Here is a 17641-nt window from a genome sequence, read left to right as displayed (position 1 = left end):
GCATTATGATGGAAATGTACATGGCATGTGGTTACCTAATATAGGAAAACTGTCTTGATCATTCAAGAAATTACATGGTTCAGTGGTGATGCAGCCGTGGCAGCACAAAAACATTCTATTATTTCCATTAAAAGGCTACAGAGGCACGAGCTCCCGAGTGTTGGTGCAGCCTTTCATCATCCCAGGTGCCATTATTTCAGAAAAGCTCCATTTCATTTTGTGATTGATACCTTGCTGGCAGTCTCAGCAATCTTGTTCAGACTCTGGATTTTTTGCAGCAGGCTCTCATAAAGGCTATGATGCTATTTATTAATTCAAAGATCTCTATTTTTTGACTCAGCATCTCTCTTATTTCATTTCTGTCTGTCTCATGTACAGGACCTGGAAACCGATCAACAATGGACCGGCTGGTTGTGTGCGTGCTGCTGTGTGCCGCTCTGGTGAAGGGCTACAGCTGCCCCGGCCGCTGCATCTGCCAGCACCTCTCCCCCACCCTGACCCTGCTCTGCGCTAAGACCGGTCTGTTGTTTGTGCCCCCCACCATCGACCGCAAGACCGTCGAGCTGCGACTCACCGACAACTTCATCACCATCATCCGCAGGAAAGACTTTTTCAACATGACCAGTTTGGTCCACCTCACCTTGTCCCGCAACACCATCAGCCAGATCACCCCCCACGCCTTTGTCGGCCTGCGATCCTTGCGCGCGCTCCACATGGACGGAAACCGCCTCAGCGTGATAAAGACCGACCACTTTAAGGGCCTCATCAACCTGCGGCACCTCATCCTCGGGAACAACCAGATCCACCAGGTGGCCGCCACCTCCTTTGATGAGTTTGTTTCCACCATAGAGGACTTAGATCTTTCCAATAACAACCTGCGCAGCCTTCCCTGGGAAGCCATAGCCAGAATGACCAACATTAACACGCTCACGCTAGACCACAACCTGATTGACCACATCGGAGCGGGGACTTTTACGCTGCTCACCAAGCTGGTCCGCCTGGACATGACCTCCAACAGGCTGCAGAAGCTTCCGCCGGACAGCCTGTTCCAGCACGCACAGGTGCTGTCCGACGCCAAGGGCTCCAGCTCCTCCACTCTGGCTGTGAGCTTTGGTGGAAACCCTCTTCACTGTAACTGTGAGCTGCTGTGGCTCCGCAGGCTGACCAGAGAGGATGATCTGGAGACGTGCGCCTCGCCAGAACACCTCATGGACAAGTATTTCTGGTCCATCCAAGAGGAGGAGTTTATCTGTGAGCCCCCGCTAATCACCAAACATCTTTCCACGAAGCCCTTTGTGATGGAAGGGCAGGGTGTGACTCTTAAATGCAAAGCCGTGGGCGATCCAGACCCAGACATTCACTGGCGGTCGCCAGACGGCAAGCTGGTGCATAATAACTCCCGCACCATCCTGTATGATAATGGCACCCTTGATATTCTCATCACCACGCTGAAGGACAGCGGGGCATTTAATTGTGTGGCGTCCAATGCCGCAGGCATCGCCACAGCTGCTGTTGAGATCAACATGATCCCCTTACCCTTGTTTGTTAACAACACAGGCCACATGCGTGAGGACCCCGGCCTCTCAGACATCACCACCTCCTCCAAATCTGGCAATGACACCAAGGGCTACGACAAGCAGGACAGGAGGGTGATGGTCACCGAGCTGACCTCCTCTTCTGCCGTGATCCGTTGGCCATCTGAGCGCCACATCCCCGGCATCAGGATGTACCAGATTCAGTACAACAGCACGGCAGATGATACTTTGGTGTACAGGTGAGTTATGGTGGAGAGGGTGGCTGGATGGAGGGAGGGGAGGGTGGTAGAGCTGGGACATGAGGAAAGGTGAGACATCTGGAACTACCATCTGCTGAATGACACAGCGGTACATACAGTAATGGCAGATTGGCACGTCCCAAAGATGCAAAATGATTAAGTATGTCCGAAAATAAGCAGAACGCCTGCAGTGCAATCTAGGGGCTTTACTGAGGAAGAATATTTTCTATAAATTAAAATGTATTGCAATATGCATGAAAAGTACATTACACTTATATGATACAGATTCAGTAAACAATTTTCAGTCTGTGATATTTGCAATCAGCTGAATAGACTGTGGTGTCCAGCTCTCTGAAGGACTAAAGGGCCTTTTCAGCATCATTAAAACATAATGTGACTATAAACAATATCAGGAGGGCCAACTACTTCACTGCATGTAACTGTTTGTATCATTAGCAAGTGTCTGGATTAATTGGTTGAAACACACAGTGTGATTAGATGTGGTTGTCTCATGATAGGCTTGGTCACAGTGGCGGAGGAAGAAACCAGATAATTTACTTACTGTAGGGAAACTGCCACCGGCACACGATGGAAATGCAGTTCCCAACCCGAGTGTCAGGCTCCTTTCAAAGTGTCACAAAATGAATCTGCGGGGTCATGAGCTGATTAATGGAAGGGCTTTATTTGCGAAATATTGGATATTTTGACCTTTTTGGGCCTGAAACAGTTGTTTAAATGGAATCATGGGAGAAGTTCAGAGTGAAAAATGTCTATTAACTCACATATATGTATCTGAAACATGACAACAGGCCCCAACTACACCTAACAATGCATTTCATTTGATAAGATTATCATATTTTTAATGTAAAGCATGGATCTAAGAAAAGCAACAAGTAGCTACAGCTGTCAGATTAAAATGTAAAATATTTCCCCATCAGAAGATTCAAGTGTAAAGTAGTTTGGAAATAATCAAATAAAGTACAAGCACCTCAAAATTACTTTAAAACTTGAGTAAATACTTAACTTAGAAGTAAAAATTACTCATTATTCAAAATGGGCCCCTTTTCACACTGTTTTATTATTATGTGATCATTATTATTGAACCATTAACAGCAGTATTGGTGGAGCATATTGTATTATTTATATTATTAACATATATAATCTTATTTTACAATATGGCTTGTAAACTAGTTGGAGTATTATGTCTCATACAATGAAAATACATTATTATTATAATTATTATTACTATTATTACTACTGTACAGCACTCGAGTTATTTTCCACCACTGCTTGGTTGCAAAAAAGAGGAACACTGCACAAACACAAAGTCTCTATACTGCATAAGTTCAGTTGCGGTGTGTAATATAAAATGCAGATACAGAGAAAAATGGCAAAATCAATACGCCTGTGCTACAATTAAAAACTGCTCATGGTTGTTCAAACTGAGCTCACTCTTTTTCAAAACAGCCAGTGAAAACATTTGCAAACCTCATGAAATGCAGTTTTAAATACGAGTTTAATGTGTTTCTTCTGCATTATGTGACGCACATGAACTGAATGTGGTGCACCGAGAAGTACTTCAGGATTTATGTATTCATGGAGCGAGTTAATAATAGTGGTCGACTTTTTCTTTTTTTTCATAGATTTTACCAGATATAATGAGTCGCTCTCCTGTATAATTTTCTCATCCAGTTTAGGCATGGAGCTGAGTGTTGTTTTGTCTTTAGGTGGTACATTATTACCTACAAATGATAACCATCAAAGCCCCCCTTTAGGGAAAAGGAACAAGCTTCTAATTATATTAACGCCAATGTTGACCTGAAGACAATGCCTTCCTCCGTTGTATTTAGAGTCGGGTAATCTACCAGTTGCCAACAAAATGTGACCTTAGGTATTCACACATCAAAATTGCCTTCGCATCATGTGTCACTTGTCCTGCAGCCTGCAGCTGTTGTGGCATATTCTTCAGACAGCGAACCTCCTCCGCCTTGTTTATCACCTTGCAGTTTACCCGCGCTGTCATTTCATACACAAACCCAGTGGAGCAACTTCTCGCCGCTGTTTTGTAATATAACATATTCTCTCATAAGTCAACTTTAATGAATGTTGTGCTTTTTATGTTTGTCTACCAGAATGAGTGATACTTAATGCCAGAGCTGCGATGGCCCTGTTGTCTTTTTGTTGTGTGGAACTGACACCTTTGTGTGATTTAATACACCTTATGCAAATCAGTAAATGTGGGCGTTGTAATTCCGATGATTAATCGTCAACATCTTCACCGCCGCGCTGTGTTTCTTTTCTCTGCAGAATGATCCCATCTACCAGCAAGAACTTCTTAATCAATGATCTGGCCGCAGGCCGGGAGTACGACCTTTGCGTCCTGGCGGTTTACGACGACGGCATCACATCATTAACGGCCACACGTGTGGTCGGCTGTGTGCAGTTCCACACGGCCAGTGAGGTCAGCCAGTGCCGCTTCATGCACAGCCAGTTCCTGGGAGGCACTATGATCATCATTATTGGTGGTATAATTGTTGCTTCAGTGCTGGTTTTCATTATCATCCTGATGATCCGTTACAAGGCCTACAGCAGCCCGGAGGACAGCAAGACCAAGGTCAGCTCCAGCATGCACTCCCAGACCAATGGCAGCCAGCAGCGGCTCCAGCGCTCCGCCTCCAAGCAGCCGTCTGACGAGGGCCAGCGCGAAGCCCAGGCGCCCAAAGAGTGCATGGCGCTGGTGCTGAGGGTGGACAGTGAGAAGAGGGAAGATCCAGCAGCCACCACTGCCATCCTGGAGGTGGAGCTGCCTCCCCTGACTGGAGACAAGATGAAGAGAAGAACCAGCCTGGATGCGCAGCGCTCTGGCCCCCCATCTGAGGACACGCAGACGGACAGTAGCCTGACGGGCTCCACCATGTCCCTGTGTCTCATAGGCCCCAACGCTGGCAGCAAGGAGGCTCCCAGGCTCAAGGACAAGAAAAGTGCCCTAGCCAACATGGGATTGCTCCCTAATGAGCTGGCACGAACTAGGCACAGATTCTCTTTCGACGGAGGGGATTACTCCATTTTTCAGAGTCACAGTTACCCACGCAGAGCGAGGACGAGGTGGCACAAGTCCACCAACCAGCTCAACATGGAGTCGTCGCCGCTCGCCAACAGGAGAGTTACGTTCAGCAGCACTGAGTGGATGCTTGAGAGCACAGTCTGAGGAAAAGCGGTGTAGCCGGGGGGAGAAAAAAAAACAAACAAGCAAACCGCTCAGCCACACGCAAACATGCACATGTAAAAACACAAGTGTGTCTACATGCCATACAACACACACTTTTTCCTTTGCGCACAGCAAATGATAAACACAAGCACATTTACTTAGACATGCAAACTTTCTGTGAGTTGCTGGAGAAGAACACAGTCTCCCTTCATCCTGCCTCCCCATCATACTCCCACAGAGGTTTGTTGGCCATGTCCTTTCTTTATGCAGCGGTGCCTTATTCTAAAAAAAAAAAATGTACGAATGGAGGATGCTGCTCACTGTAGTCATAAACCTTCCTCTCTGTCATTGCCTCCCTCCCCGATGACGGGGAAGCATCTCTTTGGATTTTTTAATTTTCATCTCTTTCCGTGACATGCCAAGGGAGTGTGGCATTTGGATGTGACTGTTTAATTGTTTAAAAAAGAAAAACGAGAAAAAAAAAAACTTCATCATAACTGTAAAGTGAAACAGCCAGGTATCCTGTTATGTCAATCATGTTTTGGGTTCTTTCAAAAAAAAACAACAAAAAAAAAACTTTTGCACAGAAGACACGAGATACAAGGACAAGTATCACCACCAGTCTATACAATAATAGTAATGAAAAAAGAACAGGATTTTACACGTGCCGATTTCTAATGCTAGCATAGAGAGGATGGACCTGGAAACCAAGCGCGGATTCCTCTTTGATGGTCGGACTGTATGATGTTAAATAGGTATTGTTCCAGATGTAACTGTATATTAATCGGTTCTGTATCTGGCTGGTCTAGATAAAAAGACGACAAACAAGACATATATAAGTATATTAAAACATTGGTGTATGTGTACTAACTATGTAAGTAAGTAAGTCATATGTCACATGACTTTTTACAAAGCATTTGGGTGTTGGCTGCAAGTTTTTACATTAAAAACCTGTGTCATTACACCTCTCCCTATTTAGTATGTCAAAGTTTGGACCATTTATCCCCTCTTGAAGGGTATTAAATTTTTTGTGTGGGTTAACTGTATCCGTGGCCTCTTCTTCTTGTGCTTTAGGAGGAGCAGTATGTGTCCGCTGCAGGGAGGGACGCATGCATTGACATGATAAATATTTGATTCCCGGGTACTATTTATAAGGCTTCTGTGAATGCCGCACAGCGCACACGGAGCAGAGCGGGGTGTGGGACGTGATAACTGGATGTGATGCTGAATTCAAATGCGGCCAGCTGTTTGTCACAAGGGTGTAAGATCTGTTGCTCCCACTAGGGGGAGACAAGACAAAGGGCTGTGACGTGCCCATTGAGCTGCAGGCTGCAGTGAGGATGCTATGATAACCTTTGTTAGCAGAAAGCCTGCTTTTAAGGTTCAGCTTCATCTCAAGCAGCACTCTATGTAAACAGCTAATAAATGGTTTATAACATATTATAATGCAGTTGTAAGCAGAGATGAAGACATTTAAATAAATACTTTATAATAAAAAATTACAAATATATGAAGACTTTTGTGTAATCACAACTGTGTTTTGTGTAAATCATCAATGGCATATACACCATTGATGAGGCGTTAAGAGGTCATAGTTGTTGATAAATCAGTCATTAACATTATAATGTGTTATAAACTATTGTTTTCATTCTGCATATCAGTGCTTAAGACAGGGGTGAAATATGGTGTCACCAAACAAGGCGTGACAGCGGGGAAAGATTCGATCGGGCTGGATGAGGGATATTTGCACGCTGCTACAGAAACCACCCTCTCCCTCTGATTACAGCTACTTAGGACATGCTGAGATGAAACGGAGCTGCGTGGACAGCAAAGAGATAAAACGTGGAGCAGAGAGAGATAAGTCACGCTGCAGCTCTTCAATCCTCCTCAGTGATGGAGAGGATTGAGTCGAAGAACAGGGTCATCCCGTCCTTTTCCCTCAATGCACTTTTCAGCCAAAAGCATTTTGCGCAGCCTGAATTAGTTTTTTCTTTATTCCAGCTAGAAGAGGAGTTAACTGCAGAGTTTAAAAGCTCAGCTGTCAATGTGTGGTGCACACATTTTTCAACCTGTGTCCATGTCCTCATTAACTACTGATGGTTTCCAGTCTGGAAATGCGCCGCTGACCATTTCTCACAGCAGGAGAAGTATTTCTGTCTGCTGCTATCTGTGACCATTATTCAACACGGAATCTGCTTAGGCAGGATGAGGCTGAGACTTCACCCGGTCTTCAAAATTGGCCGGAGCAGCCAAACTAGCAAACACTGGGAGTGGAGCGAAGCGTGTTGCGTCTCATCAGCAGTTCTGAGTGACTGCAAAAAAAAAAAAAAAAGTGCCTTGACTAGATGAGAGCGAGGTTTTTTTTCCCCCCACTGAAGATCCCATTTTATGTTTAATGCATAGTAATGCGTGTTTGAAAAGTCCAATTTGAACATGGTTCAGTTGGTAAAGTCTTATCCTTGCCAACCATGCGGTCTGCTCGACAAGATTGCAAACCATTTTCCAAATGTGCTGAAACTCAAGACGCTGATGCAAAATTTACAGCAGCTTTTTCTGTGATTGATAGATGCTATCGTCCTGAATGGATCCTTGTGCTGCCTATTTTCCAGTAGCCTCGTAACTGCATGAGATGTTTGGATCTCTTTCTGATTTTCACACACTTCACCTTTAAAGAATTTACTTGTAAATTCTGGTATCTCTTTGTATCAGCAAATATTGTGTGTCTCCTGAAAATGGAGTAAGTAGACACTTCACATACAGTTTCTGTAGCAAAGTGTTGACGCAGGTGCAAAAAGCCAAAATGATACTGTAAAACGCGGATGTTTACCATGCTAACCATCTTAATTTGGCATGTAAGCGTGCTAACATCAACTGGCACTAAACACAGGTTATTTGGCCCAATCAATCACAGTTCATCATGGACATCTGGACAAAATTTCATGGCAATCCATCCAATGTTTGTTGAGCCATTTCACCCAAAAGCATGTGCCAACCTCATGGTGGCGCTAGACGAAAAGTCAGAGGATCCATGAGTGTCTGGACCAAATTTCCTGCCTGTCCATCCAGTAGATCCTGCATTGATGAATGGATTTTTGAAAGGCTGCAGTTTGAGGTGCACATAACACATTTCATCATTCAAAATGAGGCTCGAACCGAATTGCTGTTTATACTTATTTTATGGATATGTTGTCTAAACGAGACATATTCAAGTGTAAAACAAAACATATTTTGGATTTTTGCACTCTTTCCAAATTCTTATTAACCTTGACAATATGTTCAAAAATCTGTGTCAATAATGATTTGACCAGCCGAATTTTGTTTGCTTTTTTCCATTTCCAAGATTTGGGCGGTTGCAGCCAAGCTCGACACAGCCAACTCTCTGCTGCTTAGAGAGAACACTTAGCCTATTGACACAGACTCAGCAAAGTGCTTCGGGCTTTTCCAGTATACACACACACACACGCACACACACTTTCAAAATGGTTTACCAACACTTCCTTCAGCATCCGATTATCTAAAAATACCCAGTTGACTCAGGCCTACTTGTTACCAGGCTGATTTTGGCTTTGTTCGAAAAATGTTGAATACAAATGTAGGAGGAAACTGACCAGCAGCACAGAACGTGATGTGAATATGGTTTGAATGGTGCAGTTAACTTTTAGAATTTTCACATTCAGGGCTGTTTTTCATGTTACTGAATCATTTTCTCAGCCTCAAATTCACCCAAAGCACTACAGCACAAGTTGCGGGGGACGGAAACCTGCAGCTCCTCAGTACAGAGCTGAACTTCGGGTGGTAGAGCAGTCAAAGAGCATTTCTGCAAACTAATTCACTTTGATCATGATTAGCAGCTTATTAAGGTATCCTGCATCATAATCAGACTGCATGTTGAAACTGGGACAGGACTGCGCCGAGGTCTTTGATCCATGGCGCCCAGTGGAGAGAGAGCCGTCCTGTGTTTTTCTTTACAAACCGCGTGACTAATCAAAAAACATAAAAATAAAATAAAACCCACCATCTCAAATGGGATATTTCATCTGACAGAGGTTATTTCCAAGTATTAAAGTATGAATTATTAAGTCACTTATCTAGATTTACACTGCTACCTCATTATTTGACTGCATTTGACCCTGAACATGTGAATGTTATTGAAACAGATGGGTGGAGACTGTGGTTCTTACATTTATAGCAAGAAATGATCAGGAATCAGTTGAAATCTGATCTTTGACACATAGTAAAACATACAACCGCGATTCCGACAAAGTTGGGCCACTGCGTAAAACATAAATAAGACAGAATGTGATCATTTGCAAATCCTTTTTGACATACACCCAATTGAAAACAGCACAAAGACAATTTATTTAATGTTTCGCCTCATCAACTTCATAGATTTTTGTAAATATCTGCTTATTCTGAATTTGATGCAGCAACACGTTTCAAACAAGTTGTGACAGGAGCAACAAAAGACTGGGAAAGTTGTGGAACGCTCCAAAAACACCTGTTTGGATCATTCCACAGGTAAACAGGTTGATTGGTGACAGGTGATAGTATCATGATTGAATATGAAAAGAGCGTCCTGGAAAGGCTCGGTCCTTTGAGGAGCATGAGCTCGGGAACACTCAGTGAAACTGTCGTCTGTAAACAGTTTGCAAAAGGCTGCATTTTGTTTATATTTGGGTTTTAAACAGGGATCCAACTTTTTTGGAATTGGGGTTGTATGTAACTATTTCTGTTCAAGCATGAGGCTGCTGATATTCATTATTCTTTGTTTATACATGTCACCCAGACACATTGATGTGTTTCTAATCATTTTGGCACAGAGTAATAAGGAACTGTATGAAAATAATTTCACCCTCCTCTGGTTACTATTCTTTGATCTTAGGTAAAACTGCAGCACCATCTCCACATGTCAAAATAATATAAGCTTTAAATTGGTGCAATTTGTCTCATCGTGTAGTCCAGTTCAAAACTTAATGTCTTAATGGAACTTCTATTGTGTGCCATTAATAAAGCCCTAACACACTGCACATTAGTGAAACATGTAAAAATTGACTTTTTTATGTGAATTCACTGTATTGTAAAGGGAAAAAATCCAAGTCAGACTACCTTCAGCAAAAGGAAAATTATAATTTCAGTAATGATGTAATGACCTCCTTTTTCCACCAATACTTTTTGTACAGTCTCTCAGCTACACCAGGCTTTTTGCCACATAGATAATACTTGTTATTCTGATACATTCGCCGTTGGTTTTGGTCTTTCAGTGGGATTTGTTGACAATAAGAAAAACACAGTATCATCAGAGTTATTGTTTAAAAAAAACAATTTTAAAATAAGAAATATTTCTAAAAATAGAATTGTTTCTCACCAATGACAACGTGCTGCATACAAATATTAAAATTTACAAAACTAAGAAAAAAAAATGAATAAAAGCAAATGCACATTTCATCATAACTGCTGGGGAGAGCTGTATAATTAATGTCTTTTCTTCCTCTTAAATAAAACGTACTAGAAAAAGCAGCGGTCGACTCAGGACAGGTCTCCTCGTGAGGCAGACAGTCTGAGGCGAGAGTCGAATCAATGAGCCTGCAGCCAACAGAATTCTTCATGAGGCAGGTGGTGCATACCCCAGCATCCCTCTCCACGCTGTCTGTTCTGCCGTGCAGCGTGCTTCTGCAGAGGTGGGTGAGGTATCGCTGCACACGGCGCCCACAGAGAGGATCAACGGGCGCATGTTTGTTGATGTCTAACAAAGCGCGATACAGAACGGCCCTGCAGAGAAAAGCCCTCTGCGAAGTTGAGGCGAACAAAGGAATCATTTGTAGCTTTCTTGGTCGTTACCTGAGCTGTGGGTCTGATCGTGTCTGTACATCTTAGTCTCCAGAACTATCGCGTGAGCTCTCCTCACCTGCTGCTTTCCAGTTTTTCCTCCTCTTCTTCTTTGACTTCGACCATGAGTCTGAGTCTCTGTGGGAGTCCTGCTTTCGCTTTTTGCGACTGTGAGTCCGTCTCTCCTTTTCTTCTTCGTCGTTACTGTCCCCTGAGCTGCTGTCCTCGTCTCTCCCCCTGGTTTTGGCTTTTTTCTTGTTTTTATGTCGACTTTTAGTCCTCTTCCTCCTCTGCTTGTCTTTGATAGCACCGCTGTCATCACTGCTGCTCGAGCTCTCTGTTCTTTTACGCCTGTCCTCCTCATCTTTCTTCTTCTTCTTCTTTTTCTTCTTTCTTTTTTTGGATTGTTTCGCTAAGCTTGCCTCGGTGTCGGACTTAGATTTTTTCAATTTGTGGCGCCCGATCTTCTTTGTGGCACTACTTTTTTCCCTGCAGAAAAACCAAATTCAACAAATTCAATGTTAGCTAGAAAGAGCATGGCAGGATTTTAGGTAGGACATAATGCCTTAGAGAGGCAATCCAGCAATTTTACACATCAATATCAGTTTACTCATCATAAGGGGAACTACTTAGCTCATGAAAACATTTAATAATCTCTTTTGGGGATCATATAGGATTAAACTACATCTAACACTTTCATTAAATTTGATTTTAATTTCATCGAATGATGAAAACTGGCTGATGTGAGGTGTTCATATTTGTCGGATATAATGCTGCATTCAGAAAAATTGATGTGAGTGCTATTCATAAATTGGAAACTGGGTGTGAACATGGCAAACAAGATGCTAAAGATGCTATTAAATTGCAATTATGGGAAAGGTAAGATTCAGATTTTTTTGGAGCTGGAGTCTATGGATTAAAAGCCAGGATATCTCAACCTCTTCAGCATCAAACCCCCAACTTTATGGAAGTATAGTACTAAGTCTCCATAGTACCCTTTCAAAATCTGAGTTTCACATATAGCTCAAATCTAATCTCTTGTTTTTTTGAGGCATTTTGCTTACCCGTCACTTTCAAACTCCTCTGGATAAAGCTCCTTGAAGCCACTATGTCCCCACCTGTGATGTGAACACAAGATGAAGATGAAAATTTGTCATTCTTGTCGAACTCCCCTCCATTTACATTACAGTGACGATTACTGTGCACTGTCTCTGATAAATAAACCAGGAAACCAATTCACTTACTTGTTTTTACCTTTCAGAAATTAGCAACTGTGAGATATTCCCAAAATGTGCAAAAATGTAAAACATAGATGAAGATTTAGTCATGTACTGTACCTGTCAGGGTCATTGGACTCGAAGTCATACAGTTTGCGAGTCCAGTATCGAGCCTCTCTGTCATCATGTTCGGAAACTCTGCTTTGACTCAGCTCCCTGGGTTGATCTGGCACTCGATCACAGTGCATTCGCCCCCTGCAACACAACCATCATGAATAAACAAAACAGAAACACACAGTAACTCTCTGAACTGAGAGCTACATCGTTAAACATAGTCCCAAATTAGCTTTGGTGTCACTTGTGTTCAGGTGTGTCAGATTAAACTGGGACTGTTCCTACCTCACTCTCTCCGTACCGGACAAGTGATTGTGGTGGGACATTTGGACCTCCCAGCCGCGCATTTTCCACATCTCCATCTCCTCCTGGATCTGCAGTGTGTCAGCAAACGTAAGTAACTTAAAGGCTGCCCAGTCACACACGCACAAACTAACACTCTCAACCTCATGCATACATTTACAGAGGTTATATATGTTCCTTAAGACTTGTGGGTAAAGAAAAAAACCTGCGAATTGGTTTGTGAAGCATTCAGTTTGTGAATCTGCCCACAGCTGGCAAATATCAGTATCACAAATGTACATTAACCTACATCTCAGCTCAATTATATTATTTATTATTATTACTAATCATTTTAATAATTAAAATAGACATAGTTTAACTGCTCCTTAAGCATAAATGCTTAACAATACCGAGTTCTAGCCTCTCAAATTTGAGCATTTGCTGCATTTCTTTGACATTTGATAGAACAATTAATCTGACAATATGATTATCAGATTAAGCAGTAATGAAAATAATAGTCGCAGCTCTATGAGTGATTTTTAAGTGTTGATCAGAATTAGAGTGCTTCAGTTTTCAGGCTATCATAAAGGGAGGTTATACTTGGGGGGGAAATACGTTTTTTCCTGTTTTCTATGGGGAAACAGGAGGACATTATCTTGTTTCTCACCAAAGACTACACTCAGTTGCCAGTTTATATAATAATTTAGTCTGCCCCTTTTTCTATATCAGTGACGGCAGACAGAATACGTGCAACAACAGCACCATCCCTCTATAAAAAAAAAAATGAACATTATAACCTTGTTGAAGACAGGATTTATTGCAGGATTGTTGTATTGAGCTGCATTACTTTTGGCTGGGTGTACTTATTTGGCTGGCCACGGAGCGTGTTTCCCCATTTGTCGGCAAACACGTGAACCCAAACGCACCTTGTTGTGGGCATCTGTGTGTCGGATTACATTCCTCAGTAATGTCTTCCCCAAAGGCTGTTTGGACATGATGACACCTGATATGACACAAATGTAAGTCACCGACAGACAAACGCGATCGTTGGTTAGGAATCAGAGAGATAAGAGGAATGATAAGTGCAAATATACGATAACTGTAATTACATGTACACACATCATCACCTGTTAGCCTAGCTCGCTAGCTAACACTATTCAGCAAGAATAACCTGCTTCAGAACTACTCCTTACAGGTTGTTCAGATAAAAAATAGGCTACTACTACCACCACTACACCTTCACCATCTTTTGGTAAATGTGTACAAACTGTACCTTTGTAAAACGAGTAGTATTCAAGAGGGACAAAACACGGCTCACAGCCTTTACCGGTACTTCCGGTTTATTGAACGGCGTAACGTTGTCGCGCATTCTACGTCAACGGATGTAACTGAACTGTGATTGGTCAAATGGTCCGTCAATCATCGTGGTAGACGCTTGATACGTTCAAGGTTGTATGTATTCAACTGTGCATGTTTTTAACAGCAAAATAACTGCCACTTTTTAATTTTTAACAGAATTAACGTTTCATAGCAAAATTAGATAATATTGACTTTTACACTTGATTTTTCTTAAACTCTACTAAAAACGACTAAAAATCTACAGCCAATAAGCAATATTTTATACCAACATTGCATCAAATGGCTCACAATAATGGGAAATGGATGCTAGTGCTGAAGGTCTCAATAACATGAGCTCATTGTTTAGATTAGCTGGAACAAGGGGACAAGGACATCATGGACAAGATGTTGCTCGTTTCTACTGGATGTGTAAGTACCCAATTTTTTGCTGATAAATTGGTGCCTGTTTTACAGCTTTTAACAGCAATAGCAGAGTGCAGAAATACTCGGTTACAAGTCACGCATTAAACATTTGACATAAAAAATTTATTTGCATCAAAATATATTAAAGTACTCAAAGAAAAATTACTAATTTTCCAGGACTAAGATTATTGATGCAGTCATGCCTATTTCACTTTAATGTTGCAGCAGGTAAATGTAGGCCTGATTTAAAGCTGCAGTGTGCGACTTGGACATACAAATAAACATCTGTTGCATTCCAGCCAAACAAGCATAATGCTGATGAAGCCTATCACTGGCAGGTGAATCGCGCTGTATTCCACAGTGTGTCAGACTTTATAAATCTGGTGTTTGTCGTGACTTTCCCACGCTGGCACACCTGTAGTGATGTGTTTTACGTCAGACAGCACAGATTGGTTTGCCAGACCGGAAGGCGGGAGCGGTGTTAGCCACAGCGGACTACAGTGACTAGCCTATGGCGCTATAAGCAAGTAGATCGTATTTATGTATTTCCACTCACTGCCAGCAGGGGGAGACAAATGTTCTACGCTGCAGGTTTAACGTATTTCTATACATTTTCTATGTTATCACGTTATTTACTGCTGGCTAGCTTGTGAATCCCCTCCAAAGGAACAGTAATGTCTAATTTATATATTAATATTATCATTTATATGTTGATCATATTTTGATAATATTAATCTGAACGAGCAAAGTAATTTGTAACTAAAGTTATCAAACATGTAGCATAGCAAAAAGTAAAATAATCGCCTCTAAATTGAAATGGTTTACGTTACGTTATTATATTGAATTGTACTCAAGTACAGTAATTGAGTAAATGTTACATTAACTGTTACTTTCCACCACTAGAAATAGCTCCAGTGAGACCAAAATGTCTCATTTTCAGTTTCTGAATGCGTTAATTCCACAAGATACATGGAAATGTAAATAAATCCTCTGTAAATACAACAGTTTTTGAGTTGTTTTGAAGTGTTATGATAGATCTAGATCTTGCTGTTTCCCCTGTAACTATAAATACAAATATCAGTAAAATTAAATAAAAGAAACTGCACAATAAGAATATGCAAAGTCACGCTATATTTTCTCCCTGGGTGCTGTGTCTGTGCTTTGTGCCAAACTTAGCGAGACATTTTCTGGCGCTATTTATATCTGATCCAAATACAAACAAGCTACAGCCCAGTTCCACTAATGTAAGTTCCTCAGAGGGGTGCTAGTTCCTGCATACAGTCAGTCCCTGCTGCAAGATCAGCCATCCGGGTTATGATGATCAAAGTACTCTGTAAACGATGTACGGCAGTTCTATTAACTAATATATCCACACACGTGCAGCATGCTGATAAATGGATCACTTTGTAATAACTAATTAGGCTCAAGTCTATTTAGAATACCCTGGTGATTATGCAAGCCAATATAAAGGCACACCATGATGAAGGTACGTGATGATCAGTTAAGTGGGAGCCTAATTAGTGGTTTTAATAAGTAGTCTATGTGGTTGCACGTGTGAAGCTGCTCCATAATACCAGACTAAGAAGATGATTGTGTGCTCCCAATATTATCTGGTGGGAATAAAAGTTGAATCTTATTTTATGTATCCTATATTTGACCTAATTGCCTGACAGCTTTATGCCTTTATGCATCTCTTATATAGCAGATGAAGAATGTTGGAAATTGAGTTGTGTGCTACTACTAAGTACTTTGAAGCTGCTGCTCAACTGCGTAAGTAGGCTACACTGATTTCACTGGATTGAGCTGGTTGAGCCTTAACATCGCACTGACAAACAGACTTTTTTTAATGAAAAGCCAGACCTTGTTGGATTTAGTTTGTTTCTCCTCATCCATGTATCATTTTTTTTAAAAGATGATTGATGCTTAGGCCTTTCATGTTCTGACAGCAATCACTGTGGACACAAAGCACAGACGAGTGATAAACAAGTGCTGTAGAAAATGTCTTCTTTTTTTAGGGAAAATGTGTCTTTTTTTAGTTATTTTCTCTCAGAATAGATCATTGGTTCAAGCTTCAGTGAAGCAGGGCTTTTAGGCTTTGTTCACACAGGTCCAACCTGATTTGAAGCAGTTGTGTCAGAGTAGTTTTATGTACAACTTTTGAGGCTTTGAGCACTCATTTGTTGAAGCGAGTCAACATTTGACAAGAAGCGTGACAATTCACGTAGAACGACTGTTAAAATAGCAGAAGAGTCCATTTATCTGTGATGGAAAGTAAATAACTACATTTACCACATTTACTACAACTACATTTATCATTATATATATTATTAGAACATTTGATAGAATATGACGCATTGATTGATTGATTGATTGATTGATTGATTGATTGAAGGTTTTGAATGCAGGATTTTGGCTTGCAATGAAGCATTTTTATACTGCTGCATTGCTACTTGTCCTAAAGAAACAATATCTGAATATTTCTTCCACCACTGCTGTTTATTACCATTGGAGGTAATTCATTTTTTCACTCACATTTGTTTTTTGCTTGTCAGTAAGAAGTTAGTAAAAAGGTTGAAGTGAAGTGAAAAAGCTGTGAACAGATCCAAGTATCCAGTCCAAGTGGACCCAGGATTTCTTAATTGAATAAAACAAAGTCTTTACCCAACTTTTCCAATTATGTTCTGCTATCTGTGCGGCTCTCTTGATGATTGCCAGATCATTTCAGAGCGAAATAGTTTATTTCACTATGGCTGTGATTTAATTGACAATGGCTGGTTTATGGTGAGAGAGACTGACGTCATCCTCTGCAGTGTTACCTCCCCGACAATAAACCTAAGCAGCCACAGACTTCTTTTCTGAATTATATTTGACAACAAAAATAGATGCTATTCTCAGGGACGCAATCTTATCAGTCCGCAGTGCTTCGTGCGTATCTGTTCGAAGGTCACTGAAATGAAAAGGATGAGTAACCCTTGCTTCATAGCAGGCACAATAATAATTTCCAATCAGAATCCATGGCGATCATGCAAACAATCTGTTCTATTTTAGCTACTCATTTGATTTACAAATTGGCCGACTGCATGCTGTCCCTGAGGCGAACCGGCTTTCTTCTCACCTCCTGACTCCCTGGTGGTAGAATGACTTTCCAACCACGCTCTCAGCGGCAAAGTCACTCCGTACACACCATCCATGCTTGAATAGAATATTTTCTGTTTAAGAAACACTTTGTTTCCCAGAGTCCCTCGGTCACATTTTGGTCTGCCAAATCTTCATCATCTGTCTGTTCTGAACCCGAGTTTGTCCTTGTCTTTTTAATAGTGGCGCAAAAGCAGGATTCAAAGGAATTAGTGCACAACGGAACAGTAGCAACTTTGGAAAGCTGTTTCAGGACAGTTTTTTTAACAGGAAACTACTGAGTTTTTAAACTGGTATTCCCACTCTTCCAGCAGCTCCTTTTGT

At 41.5% G+C, this 17641-nt stretch overlaps 2 protein-coding genes across 2 annotated transcripts in view; one reads left to right on the top strand and one right to left on the bottom strand.

The window, feature by feature from the left end:
- Nucleotides 1–5181, top strand: part of lrfn1 (leucine rich repeat and fibronectin type III domain containing 1) — a 45658-nt gene extending 40477 nt beyond the window's left edge. Inside the window, exons 3-4 of the mRNA XM_041941146.1 lie at nucleotides 379–1774; nucleotides 4082–5181. Coding sequence (XP_041797080.1) covers nucleotides 399–1774; nucleotides 4082–4982 — 2277 coding nt within the window. The 5' untranslated portion in view covers nucleotides 379–398 and the 3' untranslated portion in view covers nucleotides 4983–5181. The remainder of the gene's footprint in view (nucleotides 1–378; nucleotides 1775–4081) is intronic.
- Nucleotides 5182–9456: 4275 nt separating this feature from the next.
- On the bottom strand, nucleotides 9457–13754 carry nkapd1 (NKAP domain containing 1). The gene is made up of 6 exons (XM_041941200.1): nucleotides 13695–13754; nucleotides 13348–13424; nucleotides 12425–12513; nucleotides 12146–12280; nucleotides 11873–11926; nucleotides 9457–11297 (listed from the first exon to the last, which is right to left on the bottom strand). Exons 2-6 carry the CDS (start codon nucleotides 13414–13416, stop codon nucleotides 10853–10855), a joined length of 792 nt encoding a protein of 263 aa, XP_041797134.1. The 5' UTR covers nucleotides 13417–13424; nucleotides 13695–13754; the 3' UTR covers nucleotides 9457–10852.
- Nucleotides 13755–17641: the final 3887 nt, after the last annotated feature.

The sequence above is a fragment of the Chelmon rostratus genome, chromosome 7 (genome assembly GCF_017976325.1).
Source record: "Chelmon rostratus isolate fCheRos1 chromosome 7, fCheRos1.pri, whole genome shotgun sequence".
NCBI lineage: Eukaryota > Metazoa > Chordata > Actinopteri > Chaetodontiformes > Chaetodontidae > Chelmon > Chelmon rostratus.
The sequence above is the reverse complement of the archived record's forward strand: the minus strand, read 5'-3'. Positions and strand labels throughout refer to the sequence as shown.